General features: G+C 42.0%; 1 protein-coding gene and 1 pseudogene across 1 annotated transcript in view; both read right to left on the reverse strand.

Moving 5' to 3' along the window:
* ADAMTS9 (ADAM metallopeptidase with thrombospondin type 1 motif 9) overlaps positions 1-19,657 on the reverse strand; it is a 357,735-nt gene that overhangs the window by 191,034 nt on the left and 147,044 nt on the right. The window contains exons 17-18 of the mRNA XM_089675998.1: positions 9,741-9,907; positions 3,951-4,080 (exon numbers count right to left, since the gene is read on the reverse strand). Of these exons, the coding sequence (XP_089532124.1) occupies positions 3,951-4,080; positions 9,741-9,907 (297 nt within the window). The remainder of the gene's footprint in view (positions 1-3,950; positions 4,081-9,740; positions 9,908-19,657) is intronic.
* Positions 6,511-6,626, reverse strand: LOC149463028 (U2 spliceosomal RNA; annotated as a pseudogene).

Here is a 19,657-nt window from a genome sequence, read left to right on the forward strand (position 1 = left end):
CTTCTGCATAGAAACCAATCAGCTTCCAGGTTTCATTGCCAAAGCTTCATTGAACAAGCTGAGGTTAGAAGCTGATTGGTTTCTATGCAGAAGGGAGTCTGATTTTGCACTCTCCAGCTTTAGTAAATAAACCCCATACTGTTGACAGAAGTATCATTCAACCTATCTTATCATTAACGTATTTCATGTACTTGCAATCTACTTTTTTTCTGTTTCTTCTCTTTCTTACTATAATATACTTTTCTGAATTGTACTTTTCAAAAGTGCCTTGTTTTTTCTGTATATATTATTTGAAAATGTGCTGTTGTTTTACTGTCTACTTTTATTCAATAAAATCGTTTGTAAACAAAAAAAGAATAAAAAGTCAGATTTTTAGTGTAGCTATACTCAGGGTATATCATCCTTATTCTTCATTAATCAAAAAGCTTTATGCAGTCAGGCTTGAGCTAATGTGTACGCAGCCGGCATTTCTCACTGAAAACAATAGGAAACATTTCACAAAACACACTGACTCCGTCGTCTGCTTCCTATATCCTCCAAAAGTGAGACCTCCCTGTCAGTGTTAAAAGTTCTGCCTCTTCAGGAAGAAGAGTTTCACTCCTCCAGCTGCATTCTCTGCTATATAAAAGTGCATGATCAAGCATGTGAAGTACACATGTCATAACAAGGCAAGCAGTTAGATCTGTAAATTTGTAAAGGTATTTTAGTTGAACAGAGAAGAAGGTAGAGGGTGCATCTGTCTGGTGGCATCTAAAGAAAATTAAGCACTAGATTTAGGTGGATGACCCTCTTCTTCGAAAATAAAATGGTATACAGTGTATTCTATTGGCATAGGTGGTGGTTTTGGCAATTATAGTGTGGTTTGCTTATCTGACAGTCTGATAATGCTGAGAAGATAATACTGACTCAGTAGACATTGGCTAAAGAGACCCTGTTACCAATTTAAAAAAACACTTTAAGTGTTTCTAAACCCACAACAGTAAAATCAGTCTGTATATACAGTACAGCATGCTTTGTTCACTCACTGTAGAACCTAAGGGGCTGATCCTCCACATTTTTCAAAAAGGCTGTTTGATCCTGTCTTCTCTGATCCTCCCCTTCCTCTACTGTCCCCAAACCATCTGCCATAGTTAGAGCAGCAGTGGCAAGTCTGCACATGCTTTGTTTGGTGGGTATTTCTAGAGTTTTTTAAGGGAGGGTGCATGTGATCGGCACAAGGCCAATCAGCACTGTCCAGACAGAGTGTCAGGGGTCATGCAGCCTTATAGGACAGTCAGAGGAGAATTAAAACTCCTCCTACAAGATTAGTGAGTGCTTGGCTGGACACTGATAGAAGTCACAAGAATGCTATATACTGCTGATGAGAAAAGATACTTAGTAATTTATATTTACTAAAATTGCATTTCCATGTTCTCTGTACTTTGGAAGAATGGATATAGTGAATGCAGGGTTATGGGTTTAGTAACACTTTAAGGGCCAGTTCACACCACATGCAGTCCAATGCTTTTTTTTCTGCATCAAAATTGCAGTAGGTTACATGATTTCCAATGGAATAGTTCACACCAGTGCGGTCAGTTCCAGAAAAAAGTAGAACATGATGCATTTTTTCTGCACTGAACTGTACTGGAACGCAGTAAAACACATCAAAAATGCACCAAAAACGCACCGGAATGCACCTAAACACACCAAAAATGCACTGGAACACACGTCCTTATTTAATTTGAAGAAAAAGATAGGGGGAAAAAAATAAAGCAGAACACATCATAAATGCTTATAAAAAATGCACGAGAACCCATCAAAAACGGGTCAAAAATATGCATACAGAAACACATCTGGACTGTGTTTCTGTGGTGTAAACCTTAATGAAATTCCATTTCAGTAATGTTTTATTCGCTTGCAAAGTGACTTACTAGAAAAAATGACAATCACTTCTCTAGCATAGCCACCCTCCTTCCTTGTTTGTCACAGCCCTCTCCAATTCTGGGACTGTCTACTTACTGTATGTCCTGGGCCAGTTCCTATACCCTTCCTCTCACCTACCTATATAAAGTGTCACTTAATTAACAACTCTACTGGGGCTGCTGACATCATATCCAAGATGGTAGCATGCATCATCGGACTCTGCACCTTAGAATCTCTATACAAGAGAGTTTTTGCAGGTAAATAATATGCATAAAATATGTTAAATACACATATAATCCTATAGGAATATTGTTGGCAAAATGAATGGTCTGGTGAAAGGATCTCTTTAACCCAGATCTTAACCAGTTTTACTGCTATAGGGCGTGCCTCCTGTGCAAAATCAAGTATAAATACGTGATTTTGCACTTCTGAAATAGGGGTTGCGAGAATGCTGCTGGCGGCTCGCTTCTACTGTGAACACTCACAGCAGAAGCTGATCTGCGAGTACTGGTGCACGGATGTTCAACGGAGCCTGCGGATCATCTGGCAGGGACAAAGAACAGAGCTCTGTTTATGTAAACAAGACAGAGCTCTATTCTGACATGTGGGGAGTGACAGATTGTGTGTCCCTGTGAAGCTGGGAACACGATCTTTCACTTCCCATAGTATTAGTAAAACCTAGTGTACATAAATAACATAGCTAGGCACACACTTAACCCTTTGATTGCCCTAGATGTTAACGCCAATCAGTGCCATTAGTACAGTGATCAGTGCATATTTTCAGCACTATGTTCGCAAAAAAAAATGGCCTGGTCAGGAAGGGGGGTAAATCCTCCGGACGTCAAGTGTTTAAAAGATTCCCTAAAATCTCATATAAGCTTTTTGTTAATGTAATTGCAAAAAGTGTTTCAAATCATAATAAATATGAAGCTTTTATTAAAAAGAATGTCTGGTGATCCTACCATAAAGGTCCTTGTCTAAACATTTCCTATTATAGGGTGACAATTGTCTCCTAACTGTGCTCTTGCATTGTCTCCCTGTCACATGTGCCCTGATGAAGGCTTCCAGTGACTATGCCAACATACACATTCTGCAAGCATGGTCTACCATTGTCAGTATCAGGAAGCTGGCCTAAAGCAATGATATGCAGCTGACCTTGGAACAATGAAAGAGGAAATGGCAGAAAGAAGCAGTTGAAGATTAGCCGCACTGACATGCTAAAGAGATGAAAAAAATGTAAAAAAAAAGCATTTTACAGAAAAAAGGCAATTTTTTTAATATGTACCGTGCTCTATCATAAAATAGCATTCATTAGTTTTGGGCCTACTTTAAGATGTAGATCCAATTAAAACTTTAACTAGTTTCGGATAGACTGGAAAGGTGCTGTTCTAAAAACTCTATTGAGTTTTTACTCTTGTTCTGGTGACTACCATCACAGGAAGTAAGATACATCTCTCCAGTAGGAACACAGGCAGCAAGAATTACCTGGAACAGGTTTTAACCCTTCCACTGTTTTAATTGCTATCTATGGGGTTGATTTACTAAAGGCAAATAGACAGTTGCACTCTGCAAGAGCAGTTGCTCCAGAGCTTAGTAAATGAGCAGAAGCTCTGCTGACCTCCACCATCCATTCACATGCAAGCAAAAATGCAGTTTTTTTAAATTTTCCCTGTATATAATTGGGTATTCTTTGCAAAGTGAAGCTGTACCTCATTTACTAAGCTCTGGAGCACTGCACATACAGAGTGCAACTGCACTTTGCAAAGTGCAAGGTCTATTTGCTTTTAGTAAATCAACCCCAATGTCTCCATTGAAGACAATTATTTCATCAAATTCAAAGTACATGGGCTGGAGTTCTCTTTTAGCAAGACAGGTACCAATCCGGAAGTAAAAATATGAATGACAAAATGAAAACAGCCAAAAAAAAAAGAATTACAAGTAAAAAGAATAGAGGCAGATCACTAAATAATTCATAAGCAGAGCTGATATAGACAGGGACATAAATATCTATAAAAGAGCCAACGCTAACAGACTTGACGCTCCATTACCTTGGCAGATTTTACTGCATGCTTGCCAAGGTCCATATGGGTTCCAGTAGAAAAGCTGAGGTTTATCTTCAATAGGGATATTGAAAGTATATCGGACATCTGGGTTATATAAATTGCCGACCGATAATATCTTGAGGAAACAAAAGAAGGTTAGACCATTAAGTCAATAAACTGTCACTGTGCAGTAAAATTGTACTGTAATCAAGCATGGTAGAGAAGACAAGAGTTGCCTTACTGTAGCGCTACCCTTGTGAGGGCCTCTGTGTTGTTGGTACCCCTAAGCTCTGCAAAGCCAGGCAACAGTTAATTTTCACACAGACTTCCATCCAGGAGACAGTAACCAGTCCATGGGATTGGTTTTGTTATTTTATTAGGTAAAATTTACTTGGATGGGGGTGGCAACTTCCTTCCTATGTACAAAGGCAGATCCTGGACTGTTCGTTTCCTTGAAAGCCATCAGTCTTTACGGATCAGCAGCAACAGCCCTTAATGGGCGAGGAACTAGCAGCCCCTCAAAAATTAGCTTAGCTTCTTGTAGCTGCAGACACTACCAACCCTCCTGGCTGCTTGGAAGATCTTCTGCGACAAGGATAAAGGATTGAGCCCAGTGCTGTCCTTTGAAAGCTTGCTACATGTGGCAGTCTTTCCCCTTATGGATCCCAGGGGAGTGTTGTTGTACTCACTCTCTCCTCTTTGCTCCCTGTTGCTCCAGATCTCGATCCCATTCACACTGCACTGTATCCTCTTTAGCCAGTCGGAGCCCAGTCTGGGGGTGCCCCCCCCCAGACCTAAGGGGCCTCTCCCAGGCACTGACAGTCTCCTCAGCACTCCATCCTCCACTCGACTGCTCTGTCAGCCTCACTCTCCTATATTTATGGACCAGTCCACCACTCTACCAGAGCCCCCAAACCTGGGATTGGCCAGGCTCCCATAAACATGCAGATTAGGTCTCCACCCCCTCCTGCTTACAGACTTCTGGAAGGTTACACGGTCCTCCAGAGGCAGGAGGAGGTGATAGAGCCACAACCTGTTAAATCATCCAGCGGACCTGCAATAACCCAACCTCAATCACAGACTCACACAGTTACCGTGAGTCATACACAATGACTTTACCTGCAATACACTATGCTAGTACCACTCTAGAGGGTGCTACATTAGTTATAGACCAAAAAAAATTGTTTCTGTGTGAAATGAATCCATTGCTCACCCATTGATCCTGCCAGTTTTAAGCCACATTTATAGTCACTTATTTCTGGAGGAGGGTTGACAACACTGTCAGATCGCTGTTGAAACTTCAGCAGCATTACCACCCTTTCCTTACAGCATGGGCACATCGGATGAAGAGTTGTCAGCCTATAGGAAGCACCGACAACGCTGGCCTTTGCAAAGCATAGGGGAAGGAAGTGATCTTCAGTACATCCCCCCCGCCACCGCTAAACTAGAAGAAGAACTGAGTCAGAGCATAGGGACCACCAGAAAAAATGCATTATTATCCACCTGGCTAAGAGGGTATACCGATGGCCATAAGCTGCTAACATAGATGTTCCAAGTTCAAATTCTTTTACCTATATTTTTTTTGTTAGCAGGCTTATTAAAACTGACAAGAAACTCACAGGTAGACTTGACCTCTAGCCTTACCTTGAGTCTTGCAGTTTTACAGACTCCTTTACATTACTGAAAATACTTACTTTTTTTTTTTTTTTTTTTTTTTTAAGTCCGCAAACGTGCAAACTACAACGAAAAACCCGTAAGTGATCACAAAAAATGTGCAAGTGCGAACACCACACGAAAAAGTGCACTTAGGGGTGTGTTTGTCCTACCCCCGAAAGGGTTGGACCGTTCGCCTGATCCCCCGGGGCACGAAGCTCCTGACAGGGACAAGGTTCCCATTTGGTCCTCCTGGCCAAAAGGCCTGGTGGACCACCGTTCCTTATGCCCAGACGAAGCCGGACATCCAGTACTAGGCAAGGGGGTTCTCCCGAAGAGAAAACCCCCTAGGGATCAGGGGAGGAAGGAACCGTAGGGCCACACATCCTCCCCTTAGACTTCAGGTAAGGCCCGAGGACCCACACCCTCCATCCGTGAAAAACACACACATAAGTAAAGTAAAAAGTGACAAAACGTGGGAGTGCATAATAAATAAGGTAAAGATAAAGTAAAGAAAAAAATAAAAAAATGGTACCGTGCCGAATTGTGCACAGACCAGGCCCTGAGGCCCGTAGCAAAAATTGCCCTGGACTTAGCCAAAAGACCTGGTCCTTAGGGCGCTGTGCAAAAAGAGGTGAAAAACAGTGACCATGTGTCATCTTCACTCCGTGGGGTCCCACACCCAAGTGTTACTAGTGACACCCCTGAGAGCGTCTTCCCCAGGGGGCACTAAGTTTGCGGACTTTTTGCGTCCCCAGCCCCAGGCCAGACCAAGGTAGATCCGTCCAAATCAGGAGGTACTGGGTCTTTCCAGTCTTCCCAGAGGAATTACTCCCGGGGCCCCAGCTTAACTCGTGGCGCTCCCCGGTTTCTGTCCCTCCGGTACTAGCCTTCCGGACCCCCATCATTCCAGTGAGGGTACTATACAACAACCATCCCCGCAAAGCTAGAATGGTCGGGAGCACCCCCACTGGACACTGATAAGAACAGATACTACACTTGATCTTAGCCAAAAGGCCAAGAAATTACTGAAAATACTTACTCATTACTCAAGGGCACCCAGCATCTTCTAGCGCTTTCCTCCCCAGCCTGACTATCCCTGGCCACCTCTTTTATTCATTGGATTTTAGCTCATAGAGCACATGTGAACATGCAAATACAGCCCGTCCACGCCTTCAGGCTGACATCCACCCATCAAAGACTTTTTGATATTTGCATAATTCCTCCCAAGAGCCAGCCCAGTGCCTACATCATGGATGAAGGCTTTTGATAGGAATACTCAAGCAGGGTGCTGTGATGTTTTCAGGAAACTATGTACAGCATCCTGCTGACCCCTCCTACCAGCCATTCCCTGCCTGCATTGCACAGAGAAACACAGAGGTCCAGTGACGACTGGGTCAAATATAAAATATGTACCGTATTTGCCGGCGTATAAGACGACTTTTTGACCCTTGAAAATCTTCTCAAAAGTCGGGGGTCGTCTTATACGCCGGTACACATGTTAGGGGGGCTGCGGCATTAAGTACAGGGGTTTGCAGGGGCTGATGTCTCTTACCTGGATCCAGTCCCACGACGATCCGGTCCAGGAAGCGCGGCGTCTCCTTCAGTTCGGCCACTGGATGTTCGTGCGGCTGCTCGGCTCCGTCTCCTCACCGGTGATTGGCCGCCAGAACTGTAGCTCAGGAAAGGCACACAGGCGGCCAATCACCGGCGAGGGGGCGGAGCCGAGCGGCCCCGCGAAAATTGAGTGCCGGAGCAGCAGGTAAGTGTGCTGTGTAGAGGTGCTGCTGCAACCACATATGCTGGCTGCAGCAGCACCATACGAGAACATCGGTCAGCAAGTCTCAGTGGGAGGAATAGTGCCCCATCATTGGTGTCACTGATACCAATGATGGGGCACTATTCCTCCCACTGATACCAACGATGGGGCACTATTCCTCCCACTGACACCAACGATGGGGCACTATTCCTCCCCCCCACTGACACCAACGATGGGGCACTATTCCACCCCCCACTGACACCAATGATGGGGCACTATTCCACCCCCCACTGACACCAATGATGGGGCACTATTCCACCCCTCACTGACATCAATGATGGGGCACTATTCCTGCCACTGACACCAATGATGGGGCACTATTCCTGCCACTGATACCAATGATGGGGCACCATTCCTGCCACTGATACCAATGATGGGGCACTATTCCTTCCACTGACACCAATGATGGGGCACTATTCCTGCCACTGACACCAATGATGGGGCACTATTCCTGCCACTGATACCAATGATGGGGCACCATTCCTGCCACTGACACCAATGATGGGGCACTATTCCTGCCACTGATACCAATGATGGGGCACCATTCCTGCCACTGATACCAATGATGGGGCACTATTCCTGCCACTGATACCAATGATGGGGCACCATTCCTGCCACTGATACCAATGATGGGGCACTATTCCTCCCACTGACACCAATGATGGGGCACTATTCCTGCCACTGATACCAATGATGGGGCACCATTCCTGCCACTGATACCAATGATGGGGCACCTATTCCCCCCACTGATACCAATGATGGGGCACTATTCCTCCCACTGATACCAATGATGGGGCACTATTCCTGCCACTGATACCAATGATGGGGCACTATTCCTCCCACTGACACCAATGATGGAGCACTATTCCTCCACTGATACTAATGATAGGGCACTATTCCTGCCACTAATGCCAATGATGGGGCACTATTCCTGCCACTAATACCAATGATGGGGCACTATTCCTCCCACTGACATCAATGATGGGGCACTATTCCTCCCACTGATACCAATGATGGGGCACTATTCCTCCCACTGATACCAATGATGGGGCACTATTCCTTCCACTGATACCAATGATGGGGCACTATTTCTCCCACTGACACCAATGATGGGGCACTATTCCTCCCACTGATACCAATGATGGGGCACTATTCCTCCCACTGACACCAATGATGGGGCACTATTCCTCCCACTGACATCAATGATGGGGCACTATTCCTCCCACTGACACCAATGATGGGGCACTATTCCTCCCACTGACACCAATGATGGGGCACTATTCCTCCCACTGACATCAATGATGGGGCACTATTCCTCCCACTGGTGTGCATTGGAAGAGGGGTAGTCTTATACGGCGAGTATAGCCCAAACACTACATTTTAGCAGGAAAAGTAGGGGGGTCGTCTTATACGCCGGCAAATACGGTAATAAAAACAGAAAATGTTACTTAAAAATGTAATTAGCATGTTGCTGAAGGGCAGAACATAAGGAGATTAAATTTCAGCTTTAAAGTGGTTGTAATCCCTTACATATAGTATATTGAGTGAAGTGACTGGCCTTGGGTGATACACAGAGATGAAACAAATTCTCCTACATAAGTTGTACAAGTTTATCTGCAGCCATCTTTCCCCTACATCCTCTCAAAGTGCAACATTTACACAGGATCTCTCAGCTCTAAAAAGCAGGGGACGGAGAGCTGAAGTTACATAAGTGAGGAGAGCTCTGAGAGCTGATTGGAGGGAAGGGACACCCCCCCCCCCTTCACACAGGAACAGAGCTGAGGCTGTCAATCTGCTGGAGGTCCCTCCTCTGTCATCATTTTTCACTTGGTGTCAGGAAAACTAATCAGAAGGGAACCACTCTGATAGCAGAGGAACAAAGCAACAGACAGAAATGACACTTAGGGGTTTATTTACTAAAGCTGGAGAGTCCAAAATCAGACTCCCTTCTGCATAGAAACCAATCAGCTTCCAGGTTTCATTGCCAAAGCTTCATTGAACAAGCTGAGGTTAGAAGCTGATTGGTTTCTATGCAGAAGGGAGTCTGATTTTGGACTCTCCAGCTTTAGTAAATAAACCCCTTAGTGTTCTTGACTGAGACAAGTAAACACTATAGAGAGATATGCTTTGTTCATATTTCATGTCTGAGATTTACAACCGCTTTAAATATGCTTTTACTCCCTAAAGTTGAAATTATGCTAAAGCCTTCATCATCAAAAACAAGGCACATACTAATTGCTATTATCCGCCATTTCTATATAGCAAAAGGACAAGTTTAACAAACGGCGCAGCAAAATACTTTTCTAGGATAGGATCTTTATTACCTGAATGATAATTTCTTGGTCAATCCGATCGGTACAATTAATTCTTTCAATGGTGTGGTCGGAACCACTGTATTCAATGACTGCGTTCCCCACTTTGATTTCCCTTTTGAACATATTGACCACAAAGTTTCCGTTGAGAAGGAATTCTCCACGGCTGTTTGCCAAAGCTGAGAACAGAAACACAACGCTGTAAAGAAAATGATCAATACACAAGAAACTCACAAACATCATGGTGAGAGTTATCTATTTTCCATTTTCAAAAATGTTAATCCATCAAAGCATTATCAAACAAGAACATAAAACTTTACTGTTAAAAATTGTTAAAAATGGCAAATACATGAATAACTTGAAAAATAAGCTGAAAGCTGTAGGGAAAGGGGTTATAGATCTACTGTATGTGAATTGAAATGACCTATAAGCAACTTAGCTAAGCCTCTTGGTATACACCTGTGACATACAGTATAATTACTTTAAAGGAGTTATATAGGTATTACCCAAATTAACCTCCAAACTTCCCTCTCTCCCTCTAAATCATGCCCCAGCATTTGTTTACCTTGTTCCTTTAGTGAAAAAACTGCTTTTGATCTTGCAGGGGCAACTGATGGGAGTTTCGTCCTTATGGACAAAGGGACATAGAGAGGGACAGAGAGGGGCTCTATATTCATCAAAGTGACAGGTGTCCTTTAAAAAGGACATCTCTAGGCAAACATATAAACCAACTCTCTATTTTACCTCCTGTCCTGATGGATGGGAGGGGAAGGTACTCAAGTGGTCTTACAGGAGACAGAAAGCTCATGGTGGACAACACCAAATGCAGTGATCCAGCAGTCCAGGGAGCAGGAATTGGGTGTGGACGTGGTATGAAATCTGCAGATCTGCAACTTCTAAAATGTGTTGTCTCTCCTTAAAGCAGTAAGATGCATGTTAGTTACCCCCCCCATGTAAATCAATTAGCACTAGCCGCTTCCTATGGTTGTGTCTATTGACACACACAGTGTGTCTCAGTCCCGTCCCCTGCTCCCTTGTCACTGATTTAGCAGCAGCAGGAGCCAATGGCTCCCACTGTGTCCAGTGAGGAGGGAGAGAAAGAGAGCCGTGCCACTGCTTGCACACAGTGTTGGACCAAGATCGGGTTTAGGTAAGTATTTGGGGGACAGGGGGGAGCTGACAACAGAAGAAGATTAATAAAGAGAATGCATTAAGAGAAAAAAAACCTTTAGACGGTCAGTACCCTTCTCCTTTGCCCTTCCATCTTCCCTCCCCCCTCTCCCTCTTTTCTCCTCCCTCCAATTTTTTTTCTTCTTCTTCCTCTGCTCCCTTTCTTCTCCCCGCATAACATGTCAGAGGGCGTCCGCTCCCCCTTATCTCATCCCAGTAACTGGAATGGACTAAGGACGCTGCAACCTTCATTTCCATGGCAGTGGGGTGATTCTTTCTGCTGATCTGGCTTTGGAGCGGCGCCATTAAGCTCCATGCGTAGTCTTCACTATTTTTGAGTTATGTACTCATGAGAAATTTCCTGTTATGCTTTATGTATGTCTCTGAAATTGACTAAATAAAAAACTCTTTATGTAAAAAAAAAAGAACTTTCATCCTTTACAACCACTTTAAACGATGCAACTATGATAAGATTGCAAGAGTAAGTATATTAACATATAAGAAAAGCAGTTCCTAAATGTGTATTTCACATGTACCTTTAGCTATCTGGATTGAGCTGCCACTGGAATTCAGATTTGTCAATAGGAATATAATACAAAGTGCACAAAATATATATTTGTACCATATACCAGATCTGGGCAAGCGGAATCGTGATATTGTAGTGCCAGCTATTCAGGTGTTTGTAATCAGATAGAGCGGATTGTATTGTCTGTAAACTATAATTTGCAGTAACAGCAGGAAATATTGCAAAGTAAACTGCATGACAAGAATTTATTTCGAACACTTCTCTTGCCGAAGACAAGTGACTGCCTTGCAACTCTTGAATTGCTTTTTCAGATCCATTACGCCTTTGCCTTTCGAAAACTGTGCTGGAACAATAAAGCTTTGTGCAGTTGGCCATAATGCTTAAGGCAGATAAAATTGCACTTTGAGGGATATATGTCTACTGAAGCAACCTCACCAATAAGTCACAGGAGGCAGAAAATTGATGCTGAAAATGAGAAAAGACCTTCTGTTTTAGTTGGCTTGAAATAACTGAAAACCTTTAACAGTGGAGCAGAAATAAGTTCTGCAGTATAGGCCAATGTATCAAAATGTCACGGATAGACCAAGTAAGAGGATGAAGATCAACTGTGCTAGCTGTATGACACGCTAGCTAAAAAAGGATTTTCTTGCAAACCAAAAGACCTATGTGAGAGGAATGTGATGGAAGAAGCCATTGCCAGAATGAACTATTTAATAGTTCCAGGGCAATGTCTCGAGCAATATGTTTAGCTTTACTTCCCCAGAACTATCGCATAGCACATAATTTAGAGATTGTTGCTTCCATCTTAATCTTTTTTATTTTGTGACAGATTCCCTTTAAAGAAGAGCATAATTGTTTTAATCAAATTTATTCAAATGTTTTGTTGGTTTAATTTGGATAGCGCACATTTGCCCATGAGTAAAACTGGCTTCTGGGATGTGTGACGTGTACATACCAGGAGACGGATAGCTTGGAGGCGCTACTTTATTCTCCTCTAGGTGAGAAATGAAGGAAAGTCAAAAATTATTTTTAAAAAAAGGAATTCTTATCAAATTATGGGACAGCAAGGAATTGGAGAAAACAGTATTCTGTCTCTCCAGCTTAATGCAGGCACAGGGCAGCTCAGTATAGTAAAACACTTAAGCAAAGTTAAAAAAAAATGCCGTATTTGTTACTTGTTCATATGGAATGAGTCCTCTTTTTTGTGGGATTTTAAAGGCACATAAAGACAATAAAGTTTTTGTATGTAAAAAATATTTACATCAATTTAATTAATGCACAAATTATTTAAAATCCATTGACAGGAAAAAGGTGGTCAAACGTTTTACATCAAACAATGATCACACTAGGTACAGTTTTGGAATTGGGGTTCAGGCCATTGTAGGGTAACATAGAATAGAACAGACACATAGAATCTCTTCTTCAGAAGTGCCTAGATACAAGACAAGATATCCTGCATAGGATGATTGATGGAGCAAAACCTTTCTAGGATATTCACCATTGAAAAAAATCCAGAGGACATGTGAGTGCACTACTTTATTAATAAAACGGTTTTAAAAGGATAATACACTATGATTTGATTATTCCTCTATATTAACCACCGTGGAAGGGGTGCCTATCGTTTGAGCAGGAGAAGGACCCCAAACAGCAGGATACTATCCCATCCATTTTGGCCCATTTAAAGGGAGCCTATCGTTTGAGTGGAGAAGGACCCCAAATAGCAGGATACCATTCCATCCATTTTGGCCCATTTAAAGGGAGCCTATCGTTTGAGTGGAGAAGGACCCCAAACAGCAGGATACTATCCCATCCATTTTGGCCCATTTAAAGGGAGCCTATCGTTTGAGTGGAGAAGGACCCCAAATAGCAGGATACCATTCCATCCATTTTGGCCCATTTAAAGGGAGCCTATCGTTTGAGTGGAGAAGGACCCCAAACAGCAGGATACTATCCCATCCATTTTGGCCCATTTAAAGGGAGCCTATCGTTTGAGTGGAGAAGGACCCCAAATAGCAGGACACCATTCCATCCATTTTGGCCCATTTAAAGGGACACAAGCATGATATGACCTCACTTAACGGTTTGGTCATATATCTGAGGTGAGAGCACTTCTGATGGGGGAGCACAATAAATGCAAATTTTTAAGAAATCAATTAAGAAGCACAGGATATTTTAATTTAAAATTGAAGAAGCACATATTTATGGATTTTTTAATATAATTTTCATTTATTATATCTTTTGATATGGATATGGACATTAATTTTGGGATTTCATCTTTTGTTCACAACTTGTATATGCACATTGGTTTTGAAAATTGATATTGATTCACACATTTATTTTTCCTTTTTTTGTCACCTGATATCTATATCAGCACCTGGTTGCACCCATTATATATTGTTTATTTTGAGCATTCTTAGTGAAGCACGGCACATTTTTGTTAAATAGTATTGGTTGGCACATTAGTATGAGTATGTGTTAGGTGCAAGCGCTTCACAATTAGCACTTAGTATTAATTACCTTTCACGTAGCAGCTCACAAGTTTTTACTTTTCATTTGATGGAGCAAAACCGTCCCAATTTTAAAATCAAAGGGTATTTACCGTCACCATCTCCCAAATTCTCATAAACAGGGTCACATAGAAAAATGCTGCCCTGGCTGCTCCCAAGAGCAACCAAAGGGGGTGCCACCGAGGCCTGTCAAGGAAGGATTTCAAGTCTTATATCAATCTTTCACCAAAGGTGAAAAGCAGAAATGGAAACCAGATCAAGGATTGAATTATAGAACCTCCATATGCTGGATTTAAGTAACTGAAGTTATTGCTGGATGCAGGTGTTTACAACCTCCATCAAAGGTGGTTTAGTGTCCAGTGTAGGAGAAACAGAATGGCTTGTCTGGTAATAGTGCAAGAGCCTTCGAGGAAGGGGAGAAAACAGTAGTCTGGCTCTCCAGCATAATGCAGGGACTTGGCAGCTCAGTACAGTAAAACACTTATGCAAAGAAAAAAAAATGCCATATTTTTTACTTGTGCAGCCCGACTGGATAACAAATGAAAAATGTGAGCTTTTAATTGGGCTTTAACCACCTCCCGTCCGGTCGTTGTATATAAACGGCCGGACGGTGGCAGTGCAGGGTCAGGTGGCCGTTTATAAACGGCCTCCCTGCCCCCTGCTTGTGCGTGCTCCCTGGGACACAGTGGAACACTGATCGTCGTACGGGACCTCTCTATGAGGTCCAGATCATGTGATCACTGATTGGCCAATCAGTGATCACATGCAGAGTAGTAAGCAAGATGTCACTTCTGCCATCATTGCTTACTACATGTGAAATCTGTGAATGATCACAAAGGTCACATGGTACAAGGCTATTCACAACAGCCTTGTACCATGTGACAAACTGTGACCAATCACAGCTCACACAGTAGTTCTCAATTGCTGCAAGAATGCAGCCAGAGAGAAGGAGAAATTATTGCTTTTACAGCCTATATGGGTGTAAAGCAATCAGTGTAAAAAAAAAAAAAAAATCTTTATTACCCCCCACAAGTAGTACAATGTCACCATGGTGACACTGTACTGCTAGGGTGACAGTATGTTAAAAAAAACATAAATAATAATATAAAAAATTTAATAAAAATGTAAAAAAAAAATGTTTAAAAATTATAATTTTTGGTTATAAACTAATTTGGATTTTTTTTTTTTACTAAAAAGATAACGGAATAAATTTTGGCCAAGATTTATGATGAAATATTATTTATTTGCAAACTTTTATAAGAAAAACCCTTTTTTTCAAACTTTTTGGACTTTTTCATTTACATAGCAAAAAAAATAAAAATCCCAGTGGTGAATAAATACCACCAAAATAAAGCTTTATCTGTCTCAAAAAAATGCTACAAAATTCATATGGGTACAGTGTTGCATGACCACGCAATTGTCATTCAAAGTGTGATAGCGCTGAAAGCTGAAAATTGGCCTGGACAGGAAGGGGGTAAAAATGTCCGGACTTGAAGTGGTTAAAGAGGCCATTGATATGACATGACAGTTTTCTGATCTAGTATTTATTAGTAAATTTGGTGATGATTCATGGTCTATGGGGCAAAGCACCCCAACCTAAGGAATAAAACCATTGGCAAGATTGCCAGCATGAGGCCTCTCCTATCTCCTCCATTGCTCTACACAGAAGAGCTTGCAAAACTGTTGGATCTTGTATGCTTATCTGACTGTTAGTTTATATCTACAGGCGGTTTTGGCCCTAAAGGTTAGCATATTTTTTCTCCACAAAACCTTATGCATAATCCAGACTACAGGTCCTAGGACCTTCAAGCAGTAAACATAAGACCCTGCTCCTCCAGTCCTTGCCTGCTACTTTAGATCAGCACATGGCAAAATGAGCCCTACCTGTATCTAAGGTCTCTACTCTTAAGCCACCATAGATGACTTGAATCTTGGCCAGTTCAGCAGGGCAGGCTTAATGTACAGAGGTTGATCAATCTATCAACTTGAGTACAACCAGCCTGTCAGATTTTACATGCAATTATTGCTAGGGGCTATTATAGCTTTTAGCAATAATCACTGTGTTCACAATGGCTCTGTGGGAAGGATTCCCCCCATCAACACTGACTGTGTTAATGGGGGAATCAAGCAGTTTTCTTTCCTGCAACCTGTGGGAGCAAGAAAGAAAATCACTCTATGGCTGGCTTTATTTTACAACTGGAGGGGGGGGGGGCAGAGGGGTGAGGGTTGTGTGTGAATGCAATACAGTATTTGCTTAGAAAGAGTTTACTTTTTAGGAGAGCCTACAAAAAACATCACATTTCCAGTACGAGTTGGTGCCTGTGGGCCGACATGTCCTCTTATTTTTTTATATTTCATTACCAAGTTCTTCTCACCAACGTCTGCCTCATCCTCATCAGTCTTTCAGTACTTCTTCTGTATTTTCTTTAATTTATAGTAAAAACTTCAACAGACATAATGAAACCTCATCATAATCATTATATGATAAGATCATAGATGGACTGACCCTTTAAAAACATCAATCCAGGGTTGACTGGTTCATATACCAGATGTATAGTTAGCAATTGGGAAGATGTTTGTGGATCTTAAAGCTTATACAAGGCACCCTCAACCTTCAAGGTTTTGCTTTTATTTCCTCCATGTCTACAGGATTAAGAATGAGTGACAAAGAGGCAAATAATCTAATTCCCACAGGTTTCCCAGTAACAACCTCCCTCCTCAATGGATACATCCGAGACCTTAACTCACACTGACAGAGCGTTCTTTTCTCCCTTATAACCCAAATCTTGTGGTATGTGCAGCACACTCTATTTACCAGGCCAAATTCTTTGCCAGAGAGCGGTTTCCTGAAAGCAGCAGTCTACTGCACAACTTCACACTAATGCGATTACTTAGTTAATTTCCTGAGTTTGCTTGTGTGCCATTTCATCCATCACATGGCCGTGTTACTGTGAGGGCTCTCTCCTGCTAAATGGAAGACACAAAAGGCCGTGTTTCTGAGAGAACCGGGGGAACTAATGTTTAAAAGGCCATTGTAAAGATCTCACTGAAAAAAACTCTTTAATGTTCACTGGCACTGTGTTTTGAAAGTAGAGATTTCAAGTGCCATTATCACTTAATGGTAAAGTGGGAGTAAAACTACAAGCAGTGAACTTAGAACTAAAGTACATGTAATTTTACTAGAGAGGCCATCTGTGGTTTGTAGGACTGTTCAAAGGGACTAAAACATAACAAACTTTATATGGTCCCTTTTTCCATTTTATGTCACAGTTTTTCATTTATTGGTGTAACTACAGTAAAACGGCAAGGCTAGGAGGGACTTGGTACCAACATTGTTCTTGAAACTTATTTCTACTATGCATGGTAGTCCACAGTTATGAGTTGGGAACATCCAAGTCACTCTATACACTGGAGCTGATCTAAAGAAAGATGTCCACCTCTCCCCCATCCCGACATGGTTCAAATTACCTTAGAGAACCCCATTAAAACAAACCAAATAACTTATTCCCAAAACAGCAAACAAGCAGGATCCATCTTTGACCAAAATCAGTTTGGCTTTTTAACAATGTATTCTGACTGGCTTCTATGAGTCAATATACTGTTCTTTGCTGTTTTTTGAACAAGCTGATAACTGGTTATAGAGTCCTTGTGTCTCTATGATCAGTAATATCCATGTGGAATAATAAAAATTAAGGGATGCGTGTGGCCACCCATGATTGACAGTCTGACATAACCAGCCAAGGTAGAATTGGTCAAAGATGCAGACTGACTTCCTATAACTGATAATTATTTTAAAGCAGGGTAGACACAGGCAACAGTCAGGTGTCTACTGTATGTTATTTTTTTTTCCATTGTTTTTGCCTATGCTATTTATTCTGAGGCAATGTGACTTTAAATATTTCTGGCTGATGGTGCAGGGGTCAGGTCATGTTGACTTCTTCTTCTGTAGATGTGTCATATCCTGTATTCTGGGGTATATATATAGTGGCAGAGGACCAACCTTTGGGGGGGGGCTTCTGACATTGAGGACCAAGTGCTCCTCCAATAGGCCCCTTTCTCAGGGATCCACATTCTAATGGGACTTTACTACCAATGGACTAATATCCATCTCAGATATAGGCTACACAAGTTCTTTTTGCACCTGTTCTATGTATATGTAAGTCTGCAGCACAGCCTACCTCAGTCAAATTGCATAGCTAATTGAATGTCAGTTAATTGTACATGTATGTGAAGTGTGATGTACAGTGCACATGTAATCTCAGTTTGCAAGAAAAATAACTTTTTCAAAGTGGAGAAGTTGTCTGTGTACCTTAATGAAAGAAGTGTCTAAAACAAAACAAGTACGGCTGTGGTGTATAGGAATCTGAATTCAGGGAGTGCAAGCCATGTAACCCTCTGGGATCAGAGCCTTGAGTTCATACATAACTGGTGCAACAGATTAACACTTGTGGTTAAGTAAACTGGGGTGGACTGCACATGTAACCTTCAGGGTGGGAAGTCTATTACAAGAATTAGTTGGGGAAGTGAAGGAGTGATTGTGGTAGGTGTTGGCATTCCTGATGTTGTGAGTGACTGAGATGTCAAGTGTCCCTACTTCATGGCTTTATCTCCATATTGGAGCCTGCTATGGCCCAGGGTTGTATGGAACCTGGCCTGAGAGTCTTGGAAGAAAATCCTGTTATATGTGCACAACATGGGGTGTCATGGGGAGATGCGGTGCGCTGGTGAGTGGGAGTTGCTATCCAGAAAGTGCCTTGGCGTGGAGTTGTACTTTAATCAAGGAAATTGGATTGAATTTGCTGGATGTGCCCTTAGGGGGCAAAAGCAAACATCTCCCCTACATGTCTAGTTTAGGAGAACAGCTAGAATAGCAGCAGCACTCATGGCATCAGAATTTAAGACAAAATTGGTAAACTAAACCTTTACAGTCATGGAAGCTACCATCTTAACCTCTGTTTGATGTGCTGATGTCATGGTTCTGCATGTGATCAGAACAACAGTCATTTGATGGCTTGAAATTGTGGTTGGGAAAACATGTAACTGTGACTGATATCATTCATGGCATGCCTTGATTGTAACTGTTTTAGGAAACAGTCATATCAATAGGCTTAGTTCCACTTTAACTGGTTATAATCTACACAACTGCCTTTAGAAATGACAGAAACCTTTTCAAATGTAATCCAAAGTTCTTTAAAATGGCCATATATATTGAACAAGAATTCACCCAAGTGAACCCAATATAATTGCTGGATATTGGTTGTCTGTGGGTGGGCAACCCATTGGTAAACTATTCCAGGCTGTTTGAGCCTGGCAATCTGCATCTGTGGTATGGCATAACCAGCAAGGATTACCTGTCATAATTCCTTTATACATCTTTTGGTGAATCTATTGGCAATTTTACATCAGTCTTCCTGGCTATACAACTATGAAGTGTGGGTGATGGAGACCATTTTTGGACTAACCTTAAGAGAATGTCCTGGCTTATGAAACACAATGCGATATATGACCACCGGTATTGGGTCATATAGGTCTGGTGAGTGAGCCATTCGTTTGTCTTTGCATTGAGGTGTGGATACACAGATCTAGTCACCATTATTGAGCCTTAAAAAAGGACTGTTACACTTTATGTTTATTTAGCATGTGGTGGAAGCAGAAGGACCTTTTATGGAGATAGGATTAATATATGGTCATTGATTATATTGTTTGACCAATGGGTTGTTCTCCCA

Source organism: Staurois parvus, unplaced genomic scaffold (assembly GCF_062004578.1).
Source record: "Staurois parvus isolate SC_StPar_1 unplaced genomic scaffold, SC_StPar_1.0 ptg000162l, whole genome shotgun sequence".
Lineage (NCBI taxonomy): Eukaryota > Metazoa > Chordata > Amphibia > Anura > Ranidae > Staurois > Staurois parvus.